Raw genomic sequence first — 21,697 nt, forward strand, 5'->3', positions numbered from 1 at the left:
TCCCTTGTGTTTTTCTACAGGAGGCTTTGCAATCGTCTTTCTCGTGCGAACGCACCAGGGTGTGCGCTGCGCCCTCAAGAGGATGTATGTCAACAACGAGCATGACCTGCAGGTGTGCAAGAGGGAGATCCAGATCATGGTGAGGCTATAGCTAAAATTACTCTCAGAATCTTAATCCCATCTCAGTGCTTTTTCTCCTGAAAGGGAACTGCAATGCAATTTTCATATTTCAGGGTTAGAAAGAATCGGCATCGATGAATGTATTTCAAACCACTTTAAAATGTGCACAGCAATGTGTTAGAACTCCAGTTTACATCACAAAATGGACAATTTCCAGGTGTGCGCAGTGCCATGTCCTGTGATTCAGAATGAGGCAGCAAAACTTCCGGTGACATCTGTGGCCTTATTACATCGTAAATAAGAGGCTTGTGAATGCCTCTCTTTTAATCCAATAGAAGTATTGCTCTTGATTTCAAGATGGTTTTGCCAAAAAATACTACTTGTTAACTCAGCATGCGGATCACGTTGGAACATTTCTGTGGTGAAATGTCTGCTGCACAACCTGTATTTATTTGCTTGTACGTCACATTACATTAGTCCTGGCAGTGACTTGTGAGCCGCATCACTTCATCATTCGTGGGAACTTGAATGAGATCTTGGGACAACATACATACTTTCACAACGTTCACGATATGGTGCTTAATTCGAAATTTGTATTTTTTTATATAACATCAATGAATTGATTTAATTACCGGTCTGAGAAACTGGGACGGTAGTTCCCCTTTAAAAATGAAATCATATGAATTTCTCCTTAATACCTTCTTTAAAATTTGCTCATTTCACACTTATAAGAATGACTCTGAAATTCTGTTGAAGTGAAATTTGTCATGAATTATTCTTGGGTGTGGGGGCACTTGTGTAAAATCTGTACCTGTCATTTATACTCCTTTGTGGTTTTTCACAGCGTTTTGGGTCAGTGTGTTTGTACTGTGTCTTGGGTTCTTGATTGGTTTATCCAACTGGGAGTCTGCGGGACTTGGAGTACTGAATTCCCAAGCCCTGCTTGATAATTATCCTGTGTTTATGTTCAGAGAGATCTGGTTGGTCACAAGAATATTGTGGGCTTCTTGGACTCCAGCATCACAGCAGTGGGCTCAGGGGATGTTTGGGAGGTCCTCATTCTGATGGACTACTGTCGTGGTGAGTCCCTCGCCCTGTCTGGGCCTGCTTTGTTGACCCTGTTTTCTCTGTCCCCCTGTATATGTATATTACCTATCCACCCATCTCTCTGTTCCTGCGTCTAGCCTGTCGGATTGTCTTGCCAAAACTCAGTCTGGCTCTTGAGTTTCTCTTGTCTTCCTTTCTAACCCTTGGTATAGACCTTGATTCAATGGGATTCTTTAAAAATCAATGAGGTTCTCATTAATCATAATTCATCTGCACGTTTATGCTCTAGATTTTCATTGCTTAGTTTGTGTATTTCTGTGCCTTTTGTTTGATTTATTGTGAAATGAGACGATGTGAAATAAGAGCAACTATAGAAAATAAAGATTACTAAATTATGTGGATGTGCTAAATATTCTTTACATTTATGCAACAGATTTTTGTGTTTGTTCTTTTCATATCTCAACCCCTGCATGCTTGTCTGACTCTTAAGTCAGCCGGTCTTCAGTCTGTGTGCAGTGTCTCTCTCTCTGCCTCTCATTATCCGTCTGTGATTGTGACTCTGTGTCTCCTCTGTCTGCCTAGGCTGAAAAATCCACTGTGGTGCATACAGTACATCTCCAGCCCAAGTCAGGGATAGAAGATTAAAATTAAACATTTTAAATAATATATGGCATGCAATATTACAATGACACACTTTTGCTTGTTTGCTAAATAATGGATGAAAATCTTTATAAAAGAGTAACAGCAGCAGACCGCAGGCTTTGTTTTCATACACTGCTGTTACTTTTTGTGGTTTTTCAACAACAGTTAGCATCTGCAAACACTCATCAAGGCATCAAAGTGTGCGGTAATAGTTAGGGGAAAGGCATCTGTGATAAGTGTACACACAACAGAAAGTCTATTCTATATAAAATAGTCTATTTATATAAAAACTGCTCTACGGAAACTACTAAAACAGAGTCACATCTGCCTTTCTTGTTTCTAAAGGCAAAAGATCACACCCCTGTTTTATTTCAAAAGAATTCATATTGTGTTTTTGAAGATTACATATAGAAGATTGCCGATCAAAAGAGATTTTCTTTAACTGTCTTGGCTGTCCGCTGGCTGGTCACTTAGCGACCTCGGTTCTTCACTTGATTTGAATGCTGTGTGGTGCCTTTGCTCTCGAATGGGCTCTGCATTCATTCAAAGGGGTTGTTGACCTGTTTGCCCGCGTGTCTCGCAGGGGGTCAGGTGGTCAACCTAATGAACCAGCGTCTGCAAACGGGCTTCACCGAGACGGAGGTGCTGCAGATCTTTTGCGACACCTGCGAGGCAGTCGCTCGGCTACACCAGTGCAAGACTCCCATCATCCACCGGGACCTCAAGGTGAGTGCCATGAGTGCTCAACACCACCCTGAACTCCCTGCTCACCAGTAATGCACTGGAGGAAGTGAGGGACATGTGTTGATTTCCCTTATACTTGAATTCCACCCATATTGTCCCAGTACGTTTATACCTGTTTTCAATCTTCCCCGAGAAGAAAAGAGCGCATTGAAGGTTTTAGAGCAGAAATGCTCATTTAAAAGGCCCAGAACTTGGCTAAAGCTTTTCCTTTTGGTTTTATAGGGATGTAGGATTGGTTTCACACATTCCTGTTAGCGCTAGTCCTGGACTTGAATTGATGACTGAAGCTCCCACCTCCCTTTTCCCTACAGGTGGAGAACATCCTGCTCCATGACCGGGGCCATTATGTCCTGTGTGATTTTGGCAGCGCCACAAACAGGTTCCAGAACCCTCAGAGCGAGGGGGTGACCGTTGTGGAGGATGAGATAAAGAAGTGAGTTTGATCTTTGAGCCCAGACCAGCTTAAAAAAGTATTGTGAATACAGTATAGTAGTTGTAAAGAGGATGTAACGCAAAGAGGTTCAAGAAGGTAGCTGTGTCAGCATGCGTAGGCTGCAAAGGAACAAGTAAAGGTTTATTCCATGCTGAAAAGAGAAGAAAGGAAACACAACGTTTCGGCTGTGGGGCCTTCTTCGAATGTAATTTTAGAAAAAATTGGTGCATTTATTAATTAATGTATTCATTTCTGTTGTTTATTAAACTTGGCCAAGAAGACCAACTGAGTTTGAATCCACTTTCAAGAGACACCAGGAGTGTATGGATGGGGCAGGAAGCTGGTTTCAACCTCTTTTAGAAAGGAGTTTTTATCTATATCTAATAGATGTTGTGAAAAGTTTTTTGATAATTTGGCCTTAATCACCTGAGTTAATGCAGAAAGTTCTCTGAGATCTGTCAGGTCCTCTATGTCGACATGTTTAACATGTCATTTAGAATGAATAAATTGTCTTCACTGTCTCTCAGGTACACTACCCTGTCATACCGGGCACCTGAAATGGTCAACTTGTACAGTGGGAAGGTCATCACTGCTAAAGCAGACATCTGGGTGAGTGTCCAGGCTCCACTGACCCGGATCCAATGGTAGTGACCTCTTTTGCCACAGCAGTGTCCTTCAGTGTGATGTGAAACTCATTCAATTACTCCATGATCTTTGAGAGGTTCTGGACGAAATACTCAAACAAGCTAACAAGTGCTGTGTTTGTCAGCTTAGTGCTTGGTGTTGTGCTGCATGTCTAGCCCGCTCAGGTACTGTAAGTATGCCAGGCCTCTGTATAGAAAGTGAAATATTTCCTTTGATGTTTGCTGCTGAACTAGGTACGCTTTGCCTTCAGAAAGCATTTAGGAGTGAAGCTGGTTAGTTGACTATAAAAAGTGAGTGAAAGGCATGTTTTTCAGATGTTGTGTTTCTGTGGCTGTAAAACGAAGTCTGTTTTCCCATACTGTGGCTATCGGTGCTTTTAATTAAAATCAGTGCATCACGGAGGGGGAACAAGACTTCTCTTGCTTTGTACTTTGAGCCATTTCAGTCTTTATGAGCAGCAGGCTGCTAAAAGTAATACATTGGCTTTCCAGCTCCATTAACAAAATCTGCCCAGGAGCCTTCCGCCTGTGAAATAGATTTACGTTCAGTGTTAATTGGGATTCTATTTTCTGTATGTGCTCTTGTAATTCCTGTGCTCTGTGTGTATGTGCATGTGTTCCAGGCTATGGGCTGCCTGCTCTATAAGCTGTGTTACTTCACTCTGCCCTTTGGAGAGAGCCAGGTGGCCATCTGCGACGGCAGCTTCACCATCCCTGACAACTCGCGCTACTCCCACGACATGCACTGCCTGATCCGTGAGTGCCCGTACTGTCTCTCTCTTCCAGCCTGTTGTTGTGTCACTTACGCTTTCTCTGTCCTATGTCCCAGACAGCTTATGCTGCACCCTCTCTGATGCATGCTGCCTTAATTGTCAGTGTTGTCATCTGTCTCTTATTGTGTTTTCTGTCCCGTACACACTGCAGTACTACCGCCATGTGCACAGCCTGACCAGTGAGCATCTTTCTCTTTCTTGAGTGTTTTTCTCTCATCCTTTCTTTGCTGTAACTGAGGCCCCTGTGGAATTCACAGGTTCAGAGCCTGAAAACTCAATGTCAATCATCCCTTTCCAGCATCCATTAACCAATAAACTCACCATCCAATGACTAATTCTGTAAGTTTCCCATTACAGTCTGTGACAATCAACGCCTTCTTCATGAATCCCCCATACCGCTACGTTTGTCTTTGTGATATTTATCCTTCTCTCCCTGGTTTGTAGGACATGCTCTGTTTCACTGAGGGTATCGCTGTCTGTTCTTCTCTGATGGTTATCTGCCCTCTCAGTTTGTCTGTGTGTAACTTCTTAGACTACTTGATGACTGAATTTCTGACAGGGCAATATTTTTTGCAGTTCTTCTTTTAGTTATAAAGTTCTTATGTGGGGTCCTGATAAAATATTATATTCCCCGTTCCCAGTTTATACTTTTATTTTTAATACACCAACTTGTTCTGGTGGACAGTTTTGTGCCATCTGTGTTATAACTGAGAGATGCCTGTTTGGCTATAAAAGTCACTTATTCTCCGACTTATTCTCTGAGATCACGAGCATTGAACACTGTTCCTGTGACAAATACTTGTAGAAGAAAGTTAACGTTGTGCTCTAGGGTTTACAGAAGTTACGTGCAGTAGGAAAACGTAAATGTGATGACTATATTCATTAACGTTGCCTTTTAGCTTTTTCTAAATCCTTTCCCGTACTGTTCTTCTACAGGTTACATGCTGGAGCCGGACCCTGACAAGCGCCCTGATATCTACCAGGTGGCCTATTTTGCTTTCAGACTGGCCCGCCGTGACTGTCCTGTCCAGAACGTACAGGTACCCCTGCTTTATCGTCTCTGCCTGGGAAAATACAGTGCCAGACAAACCAATTGCAAAAAGCTTTTTTTGTTAGAAAATATTTGGACTTCAGCCTTCAGAGTCCTGTTCTATGTAGTCATATGTTCTTAGTGAAAGAATCCAGACGATTTGCATTAAATTTTTGCTGTCAGCATATGTCCTTTCATTTTCTACCGATTTACCAATTTTCTTAAACAGTTGCATAGAGCCCTGTTAAACCAAACGTCACCAAGCTAGTGCCACTTATTCCCATTTTTAAACAATCTGGGAAACCCTCTAATGAAATTTGCCATCATGTCTTTATAATCTCCACATGCCTGTGCTCTGTCTTCTGCCAAATCAGGAAAAAGGGTGATTAACAGGAGAAATGAGGTACTCATTAAAAATTAAACATGCTTTTATATTCAGGGCTTTGGACAAAACCCCAATATTCATAGCTTTACTCAGTGACATATTTTCTGCAAATTGGTAAGCATCTGTTTCCTTGTAGAGTGAAAGAATATGTGAAGGAATATACATAGGCATGTCACGTAGAAAACATAAGAAGATTTGTGAACATCAATAAAAGGTCACATTCAGATAGTTTACAGGATAAAAATAAACAGGAAACAAATTTTAAAAGTTAGCGAACATAAACATTATTAAGAATATATTGCTATGCCTACAAAGATTTTTCCACAGGATGGTTTTTAGTTCACTCTAGTGTTTCACAGTGTGAAATGGTTGAGCGCTCCTCACGATCGGAATTACCATTTTCTTCCATATAGCTTCCTGCAATTCAATCTATCAATCAACCCAAATCTGCAAATCCGCCAATTGACCTTTTGCACCTAGTTATGAAACCAGTGCCCCTGTGCTGGAATGACAGCGGATAATTGATATGGCTGGTACTGTCACTGTTGGAAATGCACTGTTATACCTCTGTATTTATCTGGGAAAAGCAGAGGAAGCTGTGTAGCAGCCCTTTTATCCAATAGTCCTCTCTTTCCTCTTTCTCCAGAACTCTCCGATTCCGGCTAAACTCCCTGAGCCAATCCGAGCCAGTGAGGCTGCGGCCAAGAAGAGCCAGATCAAAGCCAGGTGAGCTAGAAGGAAGGGATTAGGGCATAAGCACTGGAGGGAATCTTCTGTATCGGAAGTTGATGGATTGTCTTTGGCTGCCAAGAGTTCCATCCTGCACAAGTCACATGCTTGTGTGCAGTCAAATGGTTGCGCCTCGCTTTGTCAAGACAAGAATAACTTGATTAAAATGATAACTTTAATCCAACCAGTTTCCTCCTACTTCTTCTCATTTCCTGGGTTGACCAGTTTATTTACTGATCTTTTTTAGTACACTGGCAAGGCAGACTTGACAGTACAGAAGGATGACTTAATTGACTAAGCCTGTTCTCTGTGTTCATCAAGACAGGGTTTTTAACTGCCAGATGATGGCACAGCCTGCCACACTTGTATCCACCTTTTGCTAGCAGAATTTGCACATGTAATTAGGCAGTACACTCTTCTTTTTTAGCCAAGTGCCACAAGGCATTAATATTTTTAACAAGCACATGACTTTTTTACTGTTACTGAAAGCAGGATCAGGATTGTCTGAACACATTTGTATAATCTTGTAACCCATGCTGGAAGCTAAACATGAACTATTTTCCACACCACAAAGAAACTGGCTTGCGTGCACATGGTGTGAGCTCTGCTAATTTCAGGAGAGCAGAATAATAATAATAACAGTATCCTGTAAACCATGAAAGGGTGCTTAAATGTATAGGTTTACCAGAGACTGGACACGAACCCTAAAGAACATGGTCTGTCCTGGAGGGCCAGTGTGTCTCCAGGTTCTTATTCCAGTTCAGCTCTTAATGAACTGAATCATATAATTATTGATTTAATTTGGCCAATTTAACAACTTTTGCCAGTTCTTGAGGTGTAGCTGCATTGAAGAGACCTAGTAATCCTGCAGAAACAGAAGTCCTGAGGGAGCAAAACTGGACACCCCTATATAGGATGTATAAGTACTTTGCAACTCTTGGAAACTGTCCCTAAAATATTAACATCCCACTGATATAAACACAAAAATAGAAAGACTAACAAAGCTTGGACAAATGTGGCTAGGGGTTAGGTTATAATTTGTTAATTGGATTAAAACAATTTTACTGGGTTAATCATGAACGCCTGTATCGTACTGCCCATACCTCTCGTGCAGTGTGCGAGTATTTATTCTCAAGCTGCTCCGTGAACACTGTGGATCTAAGCAAAGTGCTGCTTGTCTTTTTAGTAGTTTGTGATGCAGCATAATGTCTTCCTGTATCCCATCTCTCACCGCGTGTCCCTCTCTGCCTAGGCTGACGGACCCCATCCCGACTCTGGAGACCTCCATCGCCCCTCGCCAGCGTCCCAAGGCGGGGCAGCCGCAGCCCAACGCTGGCATCCTGCCCATCCAGCCCGCCCTCACCCCTCGGAAAAGGGCCAACGTGGCGGCCGGAGCAGTGCAGCAGCCAGGTACCGCCGGCACATCGCCCCGCGTGGCTCTTTCCAAGACCGCTCTTTCTTTTTCCACTCCTGCATCTGTGGGCTTCACACAGTCAAGGTCTTCTATGTGTGTTTCGCTCGGAACAAGTCAAAATCCAGCTCGCCTGAGCTTTTTTCTGCAGCTGGGCCCCCTCGCTGTCTGTGCTAGGGGCCCCTGCAGGGCCTTCGAGTCTCCTGGCTAAGGTCTCACACTGATCCACTACTATATCCAGTCTGATTGTCTGGTTAAATGGATGAATGTTAAGAACATAAGAAAGGTTTCAAAAACAAGAGGGGGCAATTCTGCCCATCTAGCCTGTTAGGTAGTTAGTTGCGAATTGATCAGAGACTATTCTTTCCAGTCCTAAAACATGAAGCAAATCCATTGTTAGTCCTCAGGCTTGCAGCATATTGAAATTTCATTATACCTATGCATGCTAATCCTTGATTAGGGGGCCTTGAGTTGTGCACAGCCTCATTTTGTAACCGGTACTGGTGTCCCTGTAGCTACTCCACGTTCTTTAATCTTAAGACGTTATTAGGATATCAGCACGGAGGCTGTAAATAATACGAGAATGAAAAAGTAATACTGTGATATAGAAATATTGTGGTAGAAATATTTGCAATTTATAAAAAAAAAATCAAAAACTTTTTGAGAAATGCTCTGAAATACTATTGAATCAAGGTTATTAGTAACACAGGGATACCTGATTAAATAAATGTCAGTAGCCCTTGTACTCTGCTCTGTTTAATCAGTATTCTAATATGCATGATTTTGGATTAATAGCTATAATTGAGATTATTAAAGTAATGCAAGAAGAGGATCGTAAATAATTGTATAATTAGTGACTTAATGTGGAGGTTATATTGAAATTTTGATTCCAACACCAGGTTGTACAAAACGCAGGTCCCTACCTATATATAGAAAATTTAATTCAGTCAAGTAAAGATAAGTGTCTGCAGTCCTCCTGGCGCTGGATTTGAGATACCTGATCTTAACACTGCTGCAGTGAGTTTTAGTTTTGGACAAAGTGTATCTCTTACTAAAAATAGATTCCAGCAGTGCATATGGTGTCTTCTTCAGCACAGAAACCACTGATGTGTGCTGGGTTCATGCAGTGCCAATCTGCAGTCAGTGGGAGAAATAGGGTAGGAATACTTAAGTGAGCTCAAATTACTTTGATACGTGATAGTGATGCCAACAGCGATCTCTTGAGCACTGACATCTCCGTGTGTCTGTGTCAAGGCATTTCTGTCTATCAAAGGCTCTTAACTGTGATTTTAATGCAATTTAGATGTGGTGTTTCTGACATAAAGATACTGGGAGAGCATTAGAACTCTGGTTTGAGGATGGTACCCCAAACATTGAGTTCTGTACAGTAAGTATTTCATGTTCATTGCTTAAACATGGCAGATAGCTAAAAAAAAAGCATACATTTTATGCTTTTATGCTTGCTTTTAATAGTTGATTCAAGTGCAGATAGATTGAATATTTTTTTATACTTGATCTTGAAAATATATCTCCAATTAAGACGGCATACTTTATCTTAAGCATTTGTATTTTTTGATTATGCTCTTTGATTTCCATGTATACTCAACTGTTTGCTCATTACTGTTTTAGGCTTATTTCCCGTTTCCTATCTAAACCTATGGGTGTTTGTCCTAATGCATGTAAACAAAGGATGTAACGGAATGAAATAAAACTAAGCACAGAAAAGGCCTTGCAATTCTATACAGTTCAGCACAGCGTGGTATAATTTGTATTTTAAGTTTTATTCTTTCTGTTTTCATTTTGTTAACTCCAGTCTTTATCCTGAACAATGTTTTATGCTAATGGCACTGCCAGTCCTGGATTGGGCTCAGTATAAAGAATACACTTTATCCCTTGTATCTGTTTAAACTGCTCTTTCTCTTTCTCTCTCTGTGAATGTCAAATAAAAAGAAATCCTCATTGGTGTATTCCTGATTTATCTTGTCCTGAAAAGAATGGGAAATCAATCAACTGCGAAAAATGACTTGCTGTGCACGCTGCCGTGCATCACTGAAATCTGGCTTGACAGGGAGTTGAATCGCTCTATGCCACTGGGACTGAAACGTGCGTTTTTTGGACTGAGCCCAGTGGAGGTCCTGGGAAATTTGGAAATGTGGATCATTATTGCCAGGCAGGTTCAGCATTGGAGAGTAGGATAAGAGAGAGAAGGAGAAAGGACAAAAGAGCTTTACTCGGATCTCATCCAGCTTTGGTGTGATGGTCCAGTTGTCCAGTAAAAACAAATGCATTGAGCGATCTTGACTTTTAGCCTGCGGCATGGCCCTGCTGCTTGCGATGTTTAATGAGCTTCTTGTTAGAATTCAGTAATCTCTGTGTAGACCTCTATTAAAAGAATGAACGAGACAAACAAGGCAAGGCCTTGAGATGTTTTGTGTCAGAATATTAGTTGCTGTACAGAATTGTGTATTCTGTAAATTAACAAATTAGATCAACCAGGATTATTTTAGGATTTCTAAATGAGATAGCCATGTGGAGTTCAGTCTGTGTGTTCACTAACTTTGCAACCATGAAATTGGACACGTACGGCATTTGTTCATGCAATTTCTGATCTGTGCAAAGTAGTTTTTTCTGTTCAAAACTTTACAGTTTCAGCTTCCCAGCTGTGCTACCTCTATGTGAACAAAGGAGACCGGGAGCTGAGAGGAGGGAACTCATATAGTTCCGATCACGGGCAATGATAAAATAATCTAAATTCCATATATTCCGGGTAAACCAGTTTGTATTCCATTTGCAATATTTTTGCAGCCAGTTCTTTTAGAGTTAACTTTTGTGGGTGATCATTTCAACATTTTCATCCTTTTGAAACAACTGATTATTGCGTAGTTGAACATGCCTTACTGTTGTGAACATAGTGAAAACCTACACCTACATTCCTACTCATTGTTTTACAGTTGTGACCCTGGGGGCAGCCCAGCCAGCCGCGATCATCCAATCCCAGAAAGCTCAAGCTTCCCAGCCTATTTCTGCACAGCAGCAAGCTCCACCCTCCCAGCCACAGACCACTCCTGCTCAAGTACAGGCCACTCCCCCTCAGGCTCCTCCCCCGCCCCACCCCCAGGCCACACCTCAGCATCAGCAGCTCTTTCTGAAGCAGCAACAGGCTGCCTTCTTCAGCCCTCAGCAGCAGCAGCAGCAGCAACAGCAGCAAGCACTCCAGGCTCAGCAGGTGGGATGTTACGGTGGTCTCTTGCACAGGAAATCCCAAATTCTTTTCATTATAGGACCTTTCTTCCAAGTTGAGACATTCAAGAGTGATTCTCCATAATTTAATCTGATATAATGGTGGCCCATTAATTAGTATGCCAATGAAGTGACAGCTCCCACTTTTTTTCTTCCTTCAGTATTATGTCGTTTTTTTCTCATTATTCTTGGATCTGTTTTATTGCTGCAATGTGTCTGTACTGTGGCTCTATATACTCTGTTGTCTTGATTGTTTACTGAGATCTGCGGGTGCTGTCTGGAATTCAGCTGACTGACCGTCTCTGCAGAAATGACCACAGAGGAAGCAAAAACCCAAAGAATGAGCTCCATAGACTACGGATCTGAGTTGACTTATAAGTTAAAGCGCAGCACAAATCCATTTAAAGAACCTCTCCCCTGTTTCAATCCAAATCATTTCTATAATAGTATCTGCTTTGCCATTTCCCAGCGTTGCAGGTCTGCTTACTCCTCTCTGTCTTTAATTGGCAGTACCAGGCCATGCAACAGGCAGCGCAGCAGCAACTGATACAGCAGCAGATGATGCAGAATTTCTACCTACAGCAGCAGCAGCAGCAGCAGCAGCCTCAGCCCCAGCAGGCATCGCAGCAGAGGCAGCCAGTGCAGATCCTGGCCCCACAAGTGGCCGTGCAACCGAAAGCCAAGCTGAAACAGCAGCCCGTTACTCCAGGGGTGCCCCAACAGCAGCTGGCTGCGCCTACCCCCCAGAAACCGCTGCAGGCTCCCACCCAGCCACAGCAGCCGGCCGCCTCCCAGCAGCCCCCGACTGCCGCCCCACAAAAGCAGCCCTCGCCCCCGCAGCCTGCTGCCCAGCCTGAGCCGACGGTAATACAGTCACTTCTCGCTGGTGGACATGCACCAGTTTACCTTTGCAAGCAGTCCAATGGGGGAAAAGCAGGGAGCTGGGAGGTGGTTTATTGTGTTGTACCATTTTGCTGCAAACCATTTGCTACAGATTTCCTGACTGCTAGTCTTAAACTAGGCAAACACATGGTTTTACTATGGCGATCAGCAGTGGTTGCAAGCTGGGATATTCTTGATCAGTAACTCGTTTGGTCACCACGTGATTTCACTCTCTCCTCTTCCTGGTCTTGGATTTGTCTGCCTGCTGCGTTTGCTGCCTTCCTTCTTGACCCTCTATATTTGTCCTTACTGTGTGTGTTCCCCAGCCTCCCCAATGTTTTTGTGTGTTGGGACAGCAGAATCTTTAGGCCCCCTACCTAAATGAAAGCACTGGAATGTTGTGATCTGCAGTGTCTGTCCTACCATTTTGGTAGCTTGTCAAACAGTAGCAGTTTATTCACTGTCTCTTCCTCCTGCCAGCCTATTCCTCCAGCCCGGGCATCTGGAATGCATAAGGTTGGCTCTCTCACGCCCCCCTCCTCCCCAAAGGCAGCGCGGGGGGGGCACCGGAGGATCCTGAGTGATGTGACCCACAGCGCAGTGTTCGGGGTGCCCATCAGCAAATCCACCCAGTTGCTGCAGGCTGCTGCAGCCGAAGCCAGCCTCAACAAGTCAAAGTGAGCATGACAGACCAAGGGGCTTATCTGGATTGCTCCTTGGAGTGTAGAGTGGAGCTGTATGAGGTGTGGGGAAGCTATTCCTGAGTTTCCTGTCAGGCACTTAAAACTTGCGTCACCCCCCCCCCCCCCTTCCCTTTCAGTCCAAAATTCTTGCATTCATAATAGGCAGCATAGGTCAGTCTGCACCGAGTGTGAAACTACTCCTGAGCATCTTTTGGTTTCAGATATGTTACAAACTGTTGCATGTCTGTGATGAACTGATGAAGTGTCAGAATTTGAACTAGTGATGAAAATGTGAAACCCCAGAATTCCTTTCATTCAGTAGCCTTGTTATATAATTTAAGGTTTCCATGTTATCTGATAAGGCCAGGTTTAGTTTATTTTTGGGTACCAAAAGAGAGGACACTCTTCTACAGCAGTAAAAAGCAATAGCAGCAACGCAGAGCAGTGCAACAGTCTGCTGGTGTGAAGCAGAGGGTTCTGTTGTGGGATCTGGACGTGCAGCAAGTTCAGTGAAGGCTGAATTTTGCATGGTAAAAGCTGGTGCCTCCTGGCACACTTTAATGGCCTTTGGTGCGCGCTGTTATGCCCACTCTATTGCTTTCCTAACCTGTCTGTCTGCTCCCCAGATCTGCGACCACCACCCCCTCGGGCTCCCCGCGCTCCTCCCAGCAAAGTGTTTACCAGCCCGCCGAGCCCCCCGCCGCCCCAGCCCTGCGCAGCCCCACTGAGGTGTCCACCTGGAACCCCTTCGGCAATGACAACTTCTCCAAGCTGACCGCCGAGGAGCTGCTGAACAAGGACTTTGCCAAACTTGCTGATGGTAAGACATCACTCTGCTGGGCAGGAGCTTTCTGCCATGTGACCCTATGATATATAAATAGAGTCTATATGCTATACTACTTTACTGTACCTCAGTATGTGTGCACTATATTAATAATACATTAATGTATTATAAACATAGTCATCTGGTAGTATACATTATTTACAGAGAGGCATTTTGCCCACATTGATGAGTTGAAAACTTTTAAAAGAATCATGCAAAATATTCATAGTGGATCTGAGTTCACTAAAGTTTTGTGGAATTCTATGAAGTTTCTCTTTAGTTGAATCATTTGTTTGGACCGATTTGGTACGATTATAATATTATTTGATATTAAGTTGAATGCACATATTTGAGGTTTTGTTTAATAAAGAAAAAAGTAGCATTTCCTAATAGAATTAGGGCAGCAGTTTTAGGTTTGTAGGACACTCAAGATATGTCTTTAGTTTAGTCATTCTGATGTGAAGACAAAGAATATATATCAATTTAAAAATGAATATTTTGTTAAACTATTACTAAAATGTTGATTTTCAAAAAAGGGTTTGTTTGAAGAATTCTTACTAAGGATTATGGGTCAGATTTTCTCATCATTGTATCGGTCTCATAGTTTGTTCATTTCCTGTATAAAGGGAATTAAAAGTCGGTAATATTTTCAGCACATGGCATAAAAATCCAGTTTGTAAAAGAAGGTGAGGTAGCTGATCCTCTTATTCCAGGATTAATGAATTTAAGAGAACCCCTTTTTCACAAAGTTAAATTGTAAGTGAATCTTTTTCTCTTTTTATAAAACCTTTTTTTCTGGAGTGTGAAGTCATTCCTTCTCAGTTCAGTTGAAAACCGCTGGTCAAGGAACAATGTATGAAAATGTGGAAGAATCAGCAGCACATCTCAGCTTTCACCTTGCGTTGATAATATAAGGTGAGACACCCTGGAATGACCTAGTTGCCTGTGTCATTGCTCGTCCTCTCTCCTCCTCTGGGCTGACAGGGAAGCCAGCAGAGAGAGTCAGCACTTCCACGGAGAACCTCATCCCTGGACTGCAGCCTGCTCCCACGCCCCCTGCCACCGCCTTCCCTGCTAAGCCGTTTCCTGCCGGCACAGGTAAGACATTCTGTCACTGTCTGTGTGTCTGTCTGCCTCCGTCCTTCCATGCTGCTCCTCACCCTGCCTCCCACAGAACAAGCACTCCGGACCAGACACAGGTAAGACCTCTCTGTGTGCCCCTGCCCTCCACATTGTCTACCACCCTTTAATATGCCAGTCAGGTAGGCACTTATCTGTTTATATCCTCTTACTCCTCCCTGTATGTTCTTCCTTCTCAAAGTGTCTTGTCTTATGTAAGGTGCATCTGTTCAGTCACTGAGCTAGGAACAGTTCTCAGTGGCAGCTGTTGATGTACTGTGATAAAATCTGTCTGTGGTGGGACACCCCAGTGTTTGTAGCTTTCCTCTTCATGATCGACGGAGGCGAAGTGCACAGTGTACTGAAGGGGAAATGCACTGGCACAAGGGCAGCAACAGCTTCCTCCCTTTAAGTTCTTATTGACACGAGAGGCTGTATACTTTCCAGAAAGGAAGGTTTAAAACTGCACACTTTCAGTCCACTTCTGTAACTTGCACTGCCTTCAATTAAAAAGTGGGTGCATTTCAATTATTTACAGCACGGTTGGTTTAACTTTCTAATATCTCGCTGACTTTCCTCTGTGGGTTGCTTTGCAGTTCATGCCGATTTTTGTCCCTCTCTTCTGCATTTTTAACCAGGCGTCCAGCTGCAGCCCTGCTTCAAGCACTCTAATAAGAAACAGTGCATTGTCACCCAAACCAAACTACAATAACAACTCTTTAAACTTAACTAGCACATTTCGCCCCAAAGGATCCCAACAAAGAGAAGAGATCCCACTTAATCCATCTCCGAGTGCCAGATTCAGGCACTGGTCAGCCCCAGTACACATCAGATGAGGAGGGGAAATAAGACATTGCTTTACGAGTTGAGTTAGGAGGGACCTTTCAGAAGACCAGACTGTACAAGCTCAGAGCGCAACTTTGCGAGGAGACCAGGGTGAACTCTCTAACTAAAAGTGCCCTGGGATTTTTAATGACCATGTAGTCAGGATGTCATTTTAACATCTCATCCAAAAGACAGCGGATCCTGCTGAACACTGCCATATTCTCTGGCTACTGTTCACTCTGAGCACCTTCTCATTTTCTCAGTAGCTGCAGAGGATGGTTTGTTTTGTATAATACAGCAACCATTTTCTGTTAGAAATAATCGTCCAGAAAGACAGAAGGCTCCATTCTTGAAAAAATCCTTTTGTGCAAGTCTTTATTTTTCCTTTTTGAATTTATTTTAAGGAATGCCCAGATCCTCATTCTTGATGAAGCATAGAATTGCTGTTTTCGGAGCTCTGTTTTTTTGTTTTATTAATTTATTGCTATTTACAAAATTAAGCAGTTGCCACAGAAACAATGAAGATCTGGCCAGCCTTCGTCTCCATTACATGTGGGATATGCACATTATCCAATAAAGAGAATGGATGGATTACTACTGTTAATTTAAAATTTTGGCAATAGAATCAGGGGCCATCTACCAATCAGCCCCTTTGAAAGTAGAAATTTGATTTCAGTGTTTCTTGATTTGAAAGGTTTTGAGATGACTAATGATGGATACAGTTGTCAGCAAAAGTGGTGATAATGCATCTTATGGGGAACCAGAGCTTTATTGTGAAGATTCAGCCACTTCTGGCTTTATACCTTTTGTCAGTGTTGACAATGTAAGATGGGTTACATCAATTACCCACATTAGTAAAGTGGGATCTAATATTAATGTGTTGCTTGGTAGACTTGTGTGATGAATTCTTTCTATTGTGTGTCTTTCTGCACTGCTTTTTTAAAATGCTAGGTGCATTATTATAGCTGGCTTCACCTTTCCGTCCTCTCTCTCTCTCTTTCCTTCTTTCTCTGTCTTTGTGCGTGTCGTGCTTAGCAGAAAGGCCTGCTGATATTCTCAGCCTGGACTCTGGTGGTGGACTGTTAAGCATACCGGACCCCTTCATCCCCCTGCCCCTATCAGATACCCCAGGTAACAACCCCTCCCCTTCAATACACACTCGGGGCTGAGCCACTGAGAACACTAGAGCATCCAGACCTGCAGGTGTAACTGATTGTGATCCTGTCTTGCTGGCCACTTCATCAGTACAAGATTGTACTCTAAAGAGTGCATTGCAAATTGCATTCTATGCTAGCCATGATTTTATAATAGTTTCTAAAATCTCAGTCTCTTAATACCTGGAAACAATCAAGTAAAGCACTGATTTAAAAGGATTTAGCGGGATTGAAAATCATTTAACTATGTTCCCCTCCAGGACCAACATTTGCCATCTGTGTTTTATGTGATTTTGTCTGATGTCTGGCTGTGTTATTAAGAATTTCTGAGTCCAGTTTGACTGATAATATTACCTGTCTCTACATTTACTGACGTTCCGGTTTTATTTTGGGTGGCATTTCATTGAAAGGGTTTCATTAGCCTGGCTGGCCACGTTTTGTAGGAATATACTCTGGTACTGGTTTCTTTACTACGCTGGTGACTTTGAATTCTGTGTTTGAGCATAGCCTGGTGCAAGGCTCATTGCTCATTGGCATACCCTGCGCTCTTATGAAAGGTGATAATGAAAAGGTTTTTCTGTATGCTTTCAAAGGGTGATTGAAATGCATGAACCCCCAAACACATATGAGGCACATTGTAGATGTTTATGAGGTCAGGGCCAGGCTAAATAATTGTGAAGTGCTTTTTTTCTGGTGGTAATGTAGAACTTTCTTTAGGGTGCAGCTTTGGCAAAGTCTCTTTGTTTTATTTTCCTAATGTACCTCCAGTCGTAGAAAGCAGTCTGGATCCTCCTGTGGAATAGATAATGGATTAGTATAGTGTGTGCAAGCTCCTTCTGTCCTTGAAAAAAATACTTGTGGTAAAGGCATCTGTTAAATCTTTTGTCTTTTTGAGGAAACAGATTGAAGCTATAAACTTTTCTAAAGCATACAGATAATTCAAAAAATTTAAAATTCTAAAGTATGCAAATAATTGAGGTCAGATAAACCTAAATGTCCCTTTTAAGGTCAAACCCAAGTAAATATATGATTTGTAAAAATTGCAGAAATGTGCACTTGGTGCAGATTAGAATTAAGTGGGAGAATTCTACAGACAATGGGAGCTGAAGATATTGCAGTCCTAACATCCTAGTTCCCTGTGCACCCAGAGCTGTGGTTTATAGGTGTTGTAAATCTCATTGACTTTCACCTTGTAGTCCTATTATTCAGTGCTGTTGAGCAGTTCTGTGTCTTGACTTTACTTAGCAGTATGAAAAGGCTGTAGGTAGCAGGCTTCAACTGTAAATGGTGGTTTCAGAGGGAGAGTAACACACTTGGTACTCAGGTGTGGGGGGGCAGCCATGTTTGAGTGAAACAAAGACGCTTAGATCATCAGCTTTTTTCAAAAGGGAAAGAGTAGGCTGTGGCTCAGTTACAGTCTAGCTTCCCACATTGAAATTTGAATGGTTTCTAGCTACATCTGAAGAGTTTTATGTAGTTTTTTTTTCTTGATTTTGTTAAAGACAGTGTTGATGTAGCTTATTGTTGTGTCAGGCTGTCCAGGAATTGGAGATTTCAGCAGACAATTCAATATAAAAAAGTAACGTTCAGTACTGCTTCATGTACACTCTATCGGAGTTCAGAAGCCTTGTGTGTGGTAATTCCAAGCAGTAGGGGGCAGCACTGATGGCTGAAGGTATTCCCTGTTACAGCTCTCAGCAGTGATCTCTGACCTCTTTCCCCAGTGAAAGGGGCTGGGGGAAATCTGTGCTGCGCCCTGTTTTGAGAGCCCCACCCTCTTGTCCCAGTATCCCAATCAGCTCTGAGGATTGTAAGTATAGGAGGAGTTGTTTGGGGATCACATGCACTGATTGACGTTTGAATTTGGTGACACTAATGCTGTGTCATTAATATTATTCACATGGGTGAGAAGTCTGCCTTATTACATCTGCTTTTACCAGACATTTCATTTTGTTTGCAGTTTGTATTTTTGTTTTCTTCCTTTGTTGCTGTCGTTTTCTTCCCAGACTCTCATCTGCCAGGCTTAGAAACTGGCAACAACATCGATTCCACAAGGCAAGATAATAGTAAGTGAGGTGGGGAGAAATATCGGTATTTCACAGGCATTTGTGCACAGTGCTACAGCAGTGCTCTTCAGAGCATTGTGCACTACTAGCATATATAATCCTCCCATCTCACTTCCATGTGATCAGTCCTTGAGGACTCTTTCTTGAGCAATGTTTTGTTTGAACAGCAAATTTCCAGCAACCTGGCAATAGCAGCCTCAGCAGAAACAGCAGAGGGGAGTGACATCAGGAAATGAATTAAGTAGAAAGCAAAATAACAGGGTAAAAGCAGATGGGGAGAGTTCTTTCTTGAAATGCAGCTGAGCAGTAAAAACCTCAAGCATGCCTACCTGTTTATATGTACCATGCCTGGCCTGTCACTGACAGATTTATGATGTGCCAATGATTGGAATGTTTGGAAAAACTAATCTCCAGTGTACTGGTCACATTTTTGCATGTGTAGGACTGACTGGGATCAATCCTGGAGCTCACTAACTTTTGTCTCATGTTAGTGTACCGTAGACTGGTGTAATCAGCATGGTGCCATGAAGAACTCTTAGAGTCAGCGGTGATCATTGAGGACCCGTGTTAACTAATTCCCTTTGAACATCTTGCCCATTTGGAATGAGTTTTCCCTTGTGTGTTTTGTTGATCCTGGATATGTGCATGTTTATAGGAAGTTTAAACAGAGGGCAGTCTGAAAAGTTAACCACGTGGTTATTTCAACTAAAACAAGCAGCATCTGGAAGTGCTATGTACAGAGTGACTCAGTACTCCCTTTGCATGATAGTTTGACAGCAATAGACGGCTAACAGGGAAAATGGACTTTTTCATTTTTTGTTGGACTGACTAATGTCACTGCAGTTTATGGTGTTATTTTTTAATAGAAATAGATAGACCACATTATCCCATTAGTTTTAATTATATGAAGAAGCTAGGTGGTTCAGTGGTTAAGATAAGGGTTTTGTGAGTAGACAGATGCTGCTTTAGGCGATTCTGGGTGGCTGAATCACGAGTCGCCCTCGGGTAATGACACCACTCCCTTGTACTCCAGCCTTTGAATGAAACATAAAGCTGCAGTCGTGCTTGTAGCAGCTGTACAGTGACAGTTGTGAATGTATTGTTCACCAGCTAGTTCCTGTATATTCCAACTTGGATAAAAGCATTGTCTAAATAAATCATAATTAAATAATCCAAAATAAAGCCTAAATAATTACCTAGATAATTCAGGTGCTGTTGCCCCTAATTCAGCGTCAGCCCATATTAGAAACAGCTGCTTTGTTCCATAATAGAATCATCTACTGAACAAGACAAAAAATTAGGTTTCTTCACACTCAACTGGTCTTAGAAAAGCATTACCTAGTGTAGCCATTCCGAACTGTGATCATAGCAGATTGGCTTTACCTCATCGTATGAAACAAGTCTTCTGGTTTAGCAGGTAGAATACAAGCTGTTTTTGTCCTTGAAGTCAGTCTCTCTATCCAAATTAGGTCAGACCTTGAAATTAACACAGGTCTCTTGAAACACCCAGTCATGTCAGCACTGCAATCCTGACTGCTATGAATAGGCATGGCGTTACTGAACTTTGCGTTTTTCTTGTTACAGAATTCACTCCTGCAGTTCTGGATTATATCCAGCAGGGGCTGCTGCTGTACGTATGGACGTACCTGTGAATTACTTCCACCTGCTGGATTTAATTTTTACAACTGCTAGCAAAAATAACATAACAGTATTGCCTTTTTGCAATCAGATTGTACAATAAAATTAACAGATTTAACCTCAGAGCTGGCTGTTCTCATACCATTCTAGACAAAACTATTAATTTATCTGCACTTTTAGTTTTGAGCATATTCCTGGTTCTAAGTTTGTTTTACTTGCTGTTTACCCTGTTGGAAATTAGAAATATATACTGTAATATGCAAAGAAGTTAATACTGCTAACAGGAGGCCTTTAGATGACAAGTGTTACAAGCTTTAGACACTTGTCTAGTGTGAACATATTAATTCCTTAATAAATTCAAATACAGAAGTGCAGCAAAGCAGCTATTAAATACTTATTTTTTTAATTTTTCATGATTTGTACTAGAGCCTGCAGCTTGTAAAACCTGAAATGGGTTATAATATTTTTGACATTTGATTTATAAAAAGAATTACATGTATTAGATCTGGACCTGATGTGCAGGTATATGTAGGCATAGCATGTACGTGATCAATGTGTTGTCTATGGCCATAGTTGGCTGTGTTTCACCAACACCTAATATTAGGTGGCTTGTGGCTTAGCAGAAAAAGGGAAGACGGCAAAATTTTCAAAAAGTCTATTGTTTTGATTAAATGGAAAAAAATGTGAATATGATGAACACCTCATATTTTTTAGATATTCCCAACCTGAGTTCAGGTTTCTGAAAGAACACCACATTAAGTTCACAGGATTTAATATGAACCTGCGATGTTCTATAGAATGTGCATGGAAGAAAGGATACAGAATGAAGACCAGGCTGTATGTTCCCATTAGAGTTCGAAGTCTGCGGATTTCAAAGCAAGGCCACCTGAATCTCCAGGAGCCTGTCTGAGTGGAGTGAACAGGGCAAGATGGATAAGGAATGGGGACTAGATTATTCTCCTGTTCCCCGAATGTACAGTTTCACCATTCTGCTACAAGCTTATCCTGATAACTCCGCTTCTTTTTTTTTTTCTTGCTGGCTTCGCTCTGTATATATGATTATTATTCTTTCTGCAACCTCCATCTTGGTCACTGTTTTTAACGCTTCACTTTGGTCTCTTTTCCTTAATCCCTCCTCTCCTTGTTCTGTTTCCTCACTCTTTCTCCCCTCCCTTCTGTAATTCTGTTGCTCTCAACGCTCCTTCCTCTGTTTATCTGTGTTCATTTCTCCCTTCACTCTTCTCCCCGAATTCTCCTAATCTCTCCTACCCTCCTCCGTGTCTCTCCTGTTCCTTCTTCCTCCTCTCTG

The 21,697-nt window shown here is 42.2% G+C and overlaps 1 protein-coding gene across 4 annotated transcripts in view; it reads left to right on the top strand.

Annotated features, from left to right (window-relative positions):
* Positions 1–21,697, top strand: part of LOC148839061 (AP2-associated protein kinase 1-like) — a 64,588-nt gene that overhangs the window by 18,493 nt on the left and 24,398 nt on the right. For 3 of the 4 annotated variants that reach the window (XM_088938395.1, XM_088938403.1, XM_088938411.1), the window contains exons 2-16: positions 21–139; positions 1,092–1,200; positions 2,393–2,535; positions 2,865–2,986; positions 3,514–3,595; positions 4,254–4,386; positions 5,340–5,443; positions 6,465–6,544; positions 7,800–7,957; positions 10,910–11,184; positions 11,709–12,062; positions 12,561–12,757; positions 13,390–13,583; positions 14,571–14,684; positions 16,566–16,661. In XM_088938395.1, coding sequence (XP_088794521.1) covers positions 21–139; positions 1,092–1,200; positions 2,393–2,535; positions 2,865–2,986; positions 3,514–3,595; positions 4,254–4,386; positions 5,340–5,443; positions 6,465–6,544; positions 7,800–7,957; positions 10,910–11,184; positions 11,709–12,062; positions 12,561–12,757; positions 13,390–13,583; positions 14,571–14,684; positions 16,566–16,661 — 2,280 coding nt within the window. The remainder of the gene's footprint in view (positions 1–20; positions 140–1,091; positions 1,201–2,392; positions 2,536–2,864; positions 2,987–3,513; positions 3,596–4,253; positions 4,387–5,339; positions 5,444–6,464; positions 6,545–7,799; positions 7,958–10,909; positions 11,185–11,708; positions 12,063–12,560; positions 12,758–13,389; positions 13,584–14,570; positions 14,685–16,565; positions 16,662–21,697) is intronic. The other variant, XM_088938420.1, reaches the window with a different exon arrangement.

The sequence above is a fragment of the Atractosteus spatula genome, chromosome 2, assembly GCF_055471065.1.
Source record: "Atractosteus spatula isolate fAtrSpa1 chromosome 2, fAtrSpa1.hap1, whole genome shotgun sequence".
NCBI lineage: Eukaryota > Metazoa > Chordata > Actinopteri > Semionotiformes > Lepisosteidae > Atractosteus > Atractosteus spatula.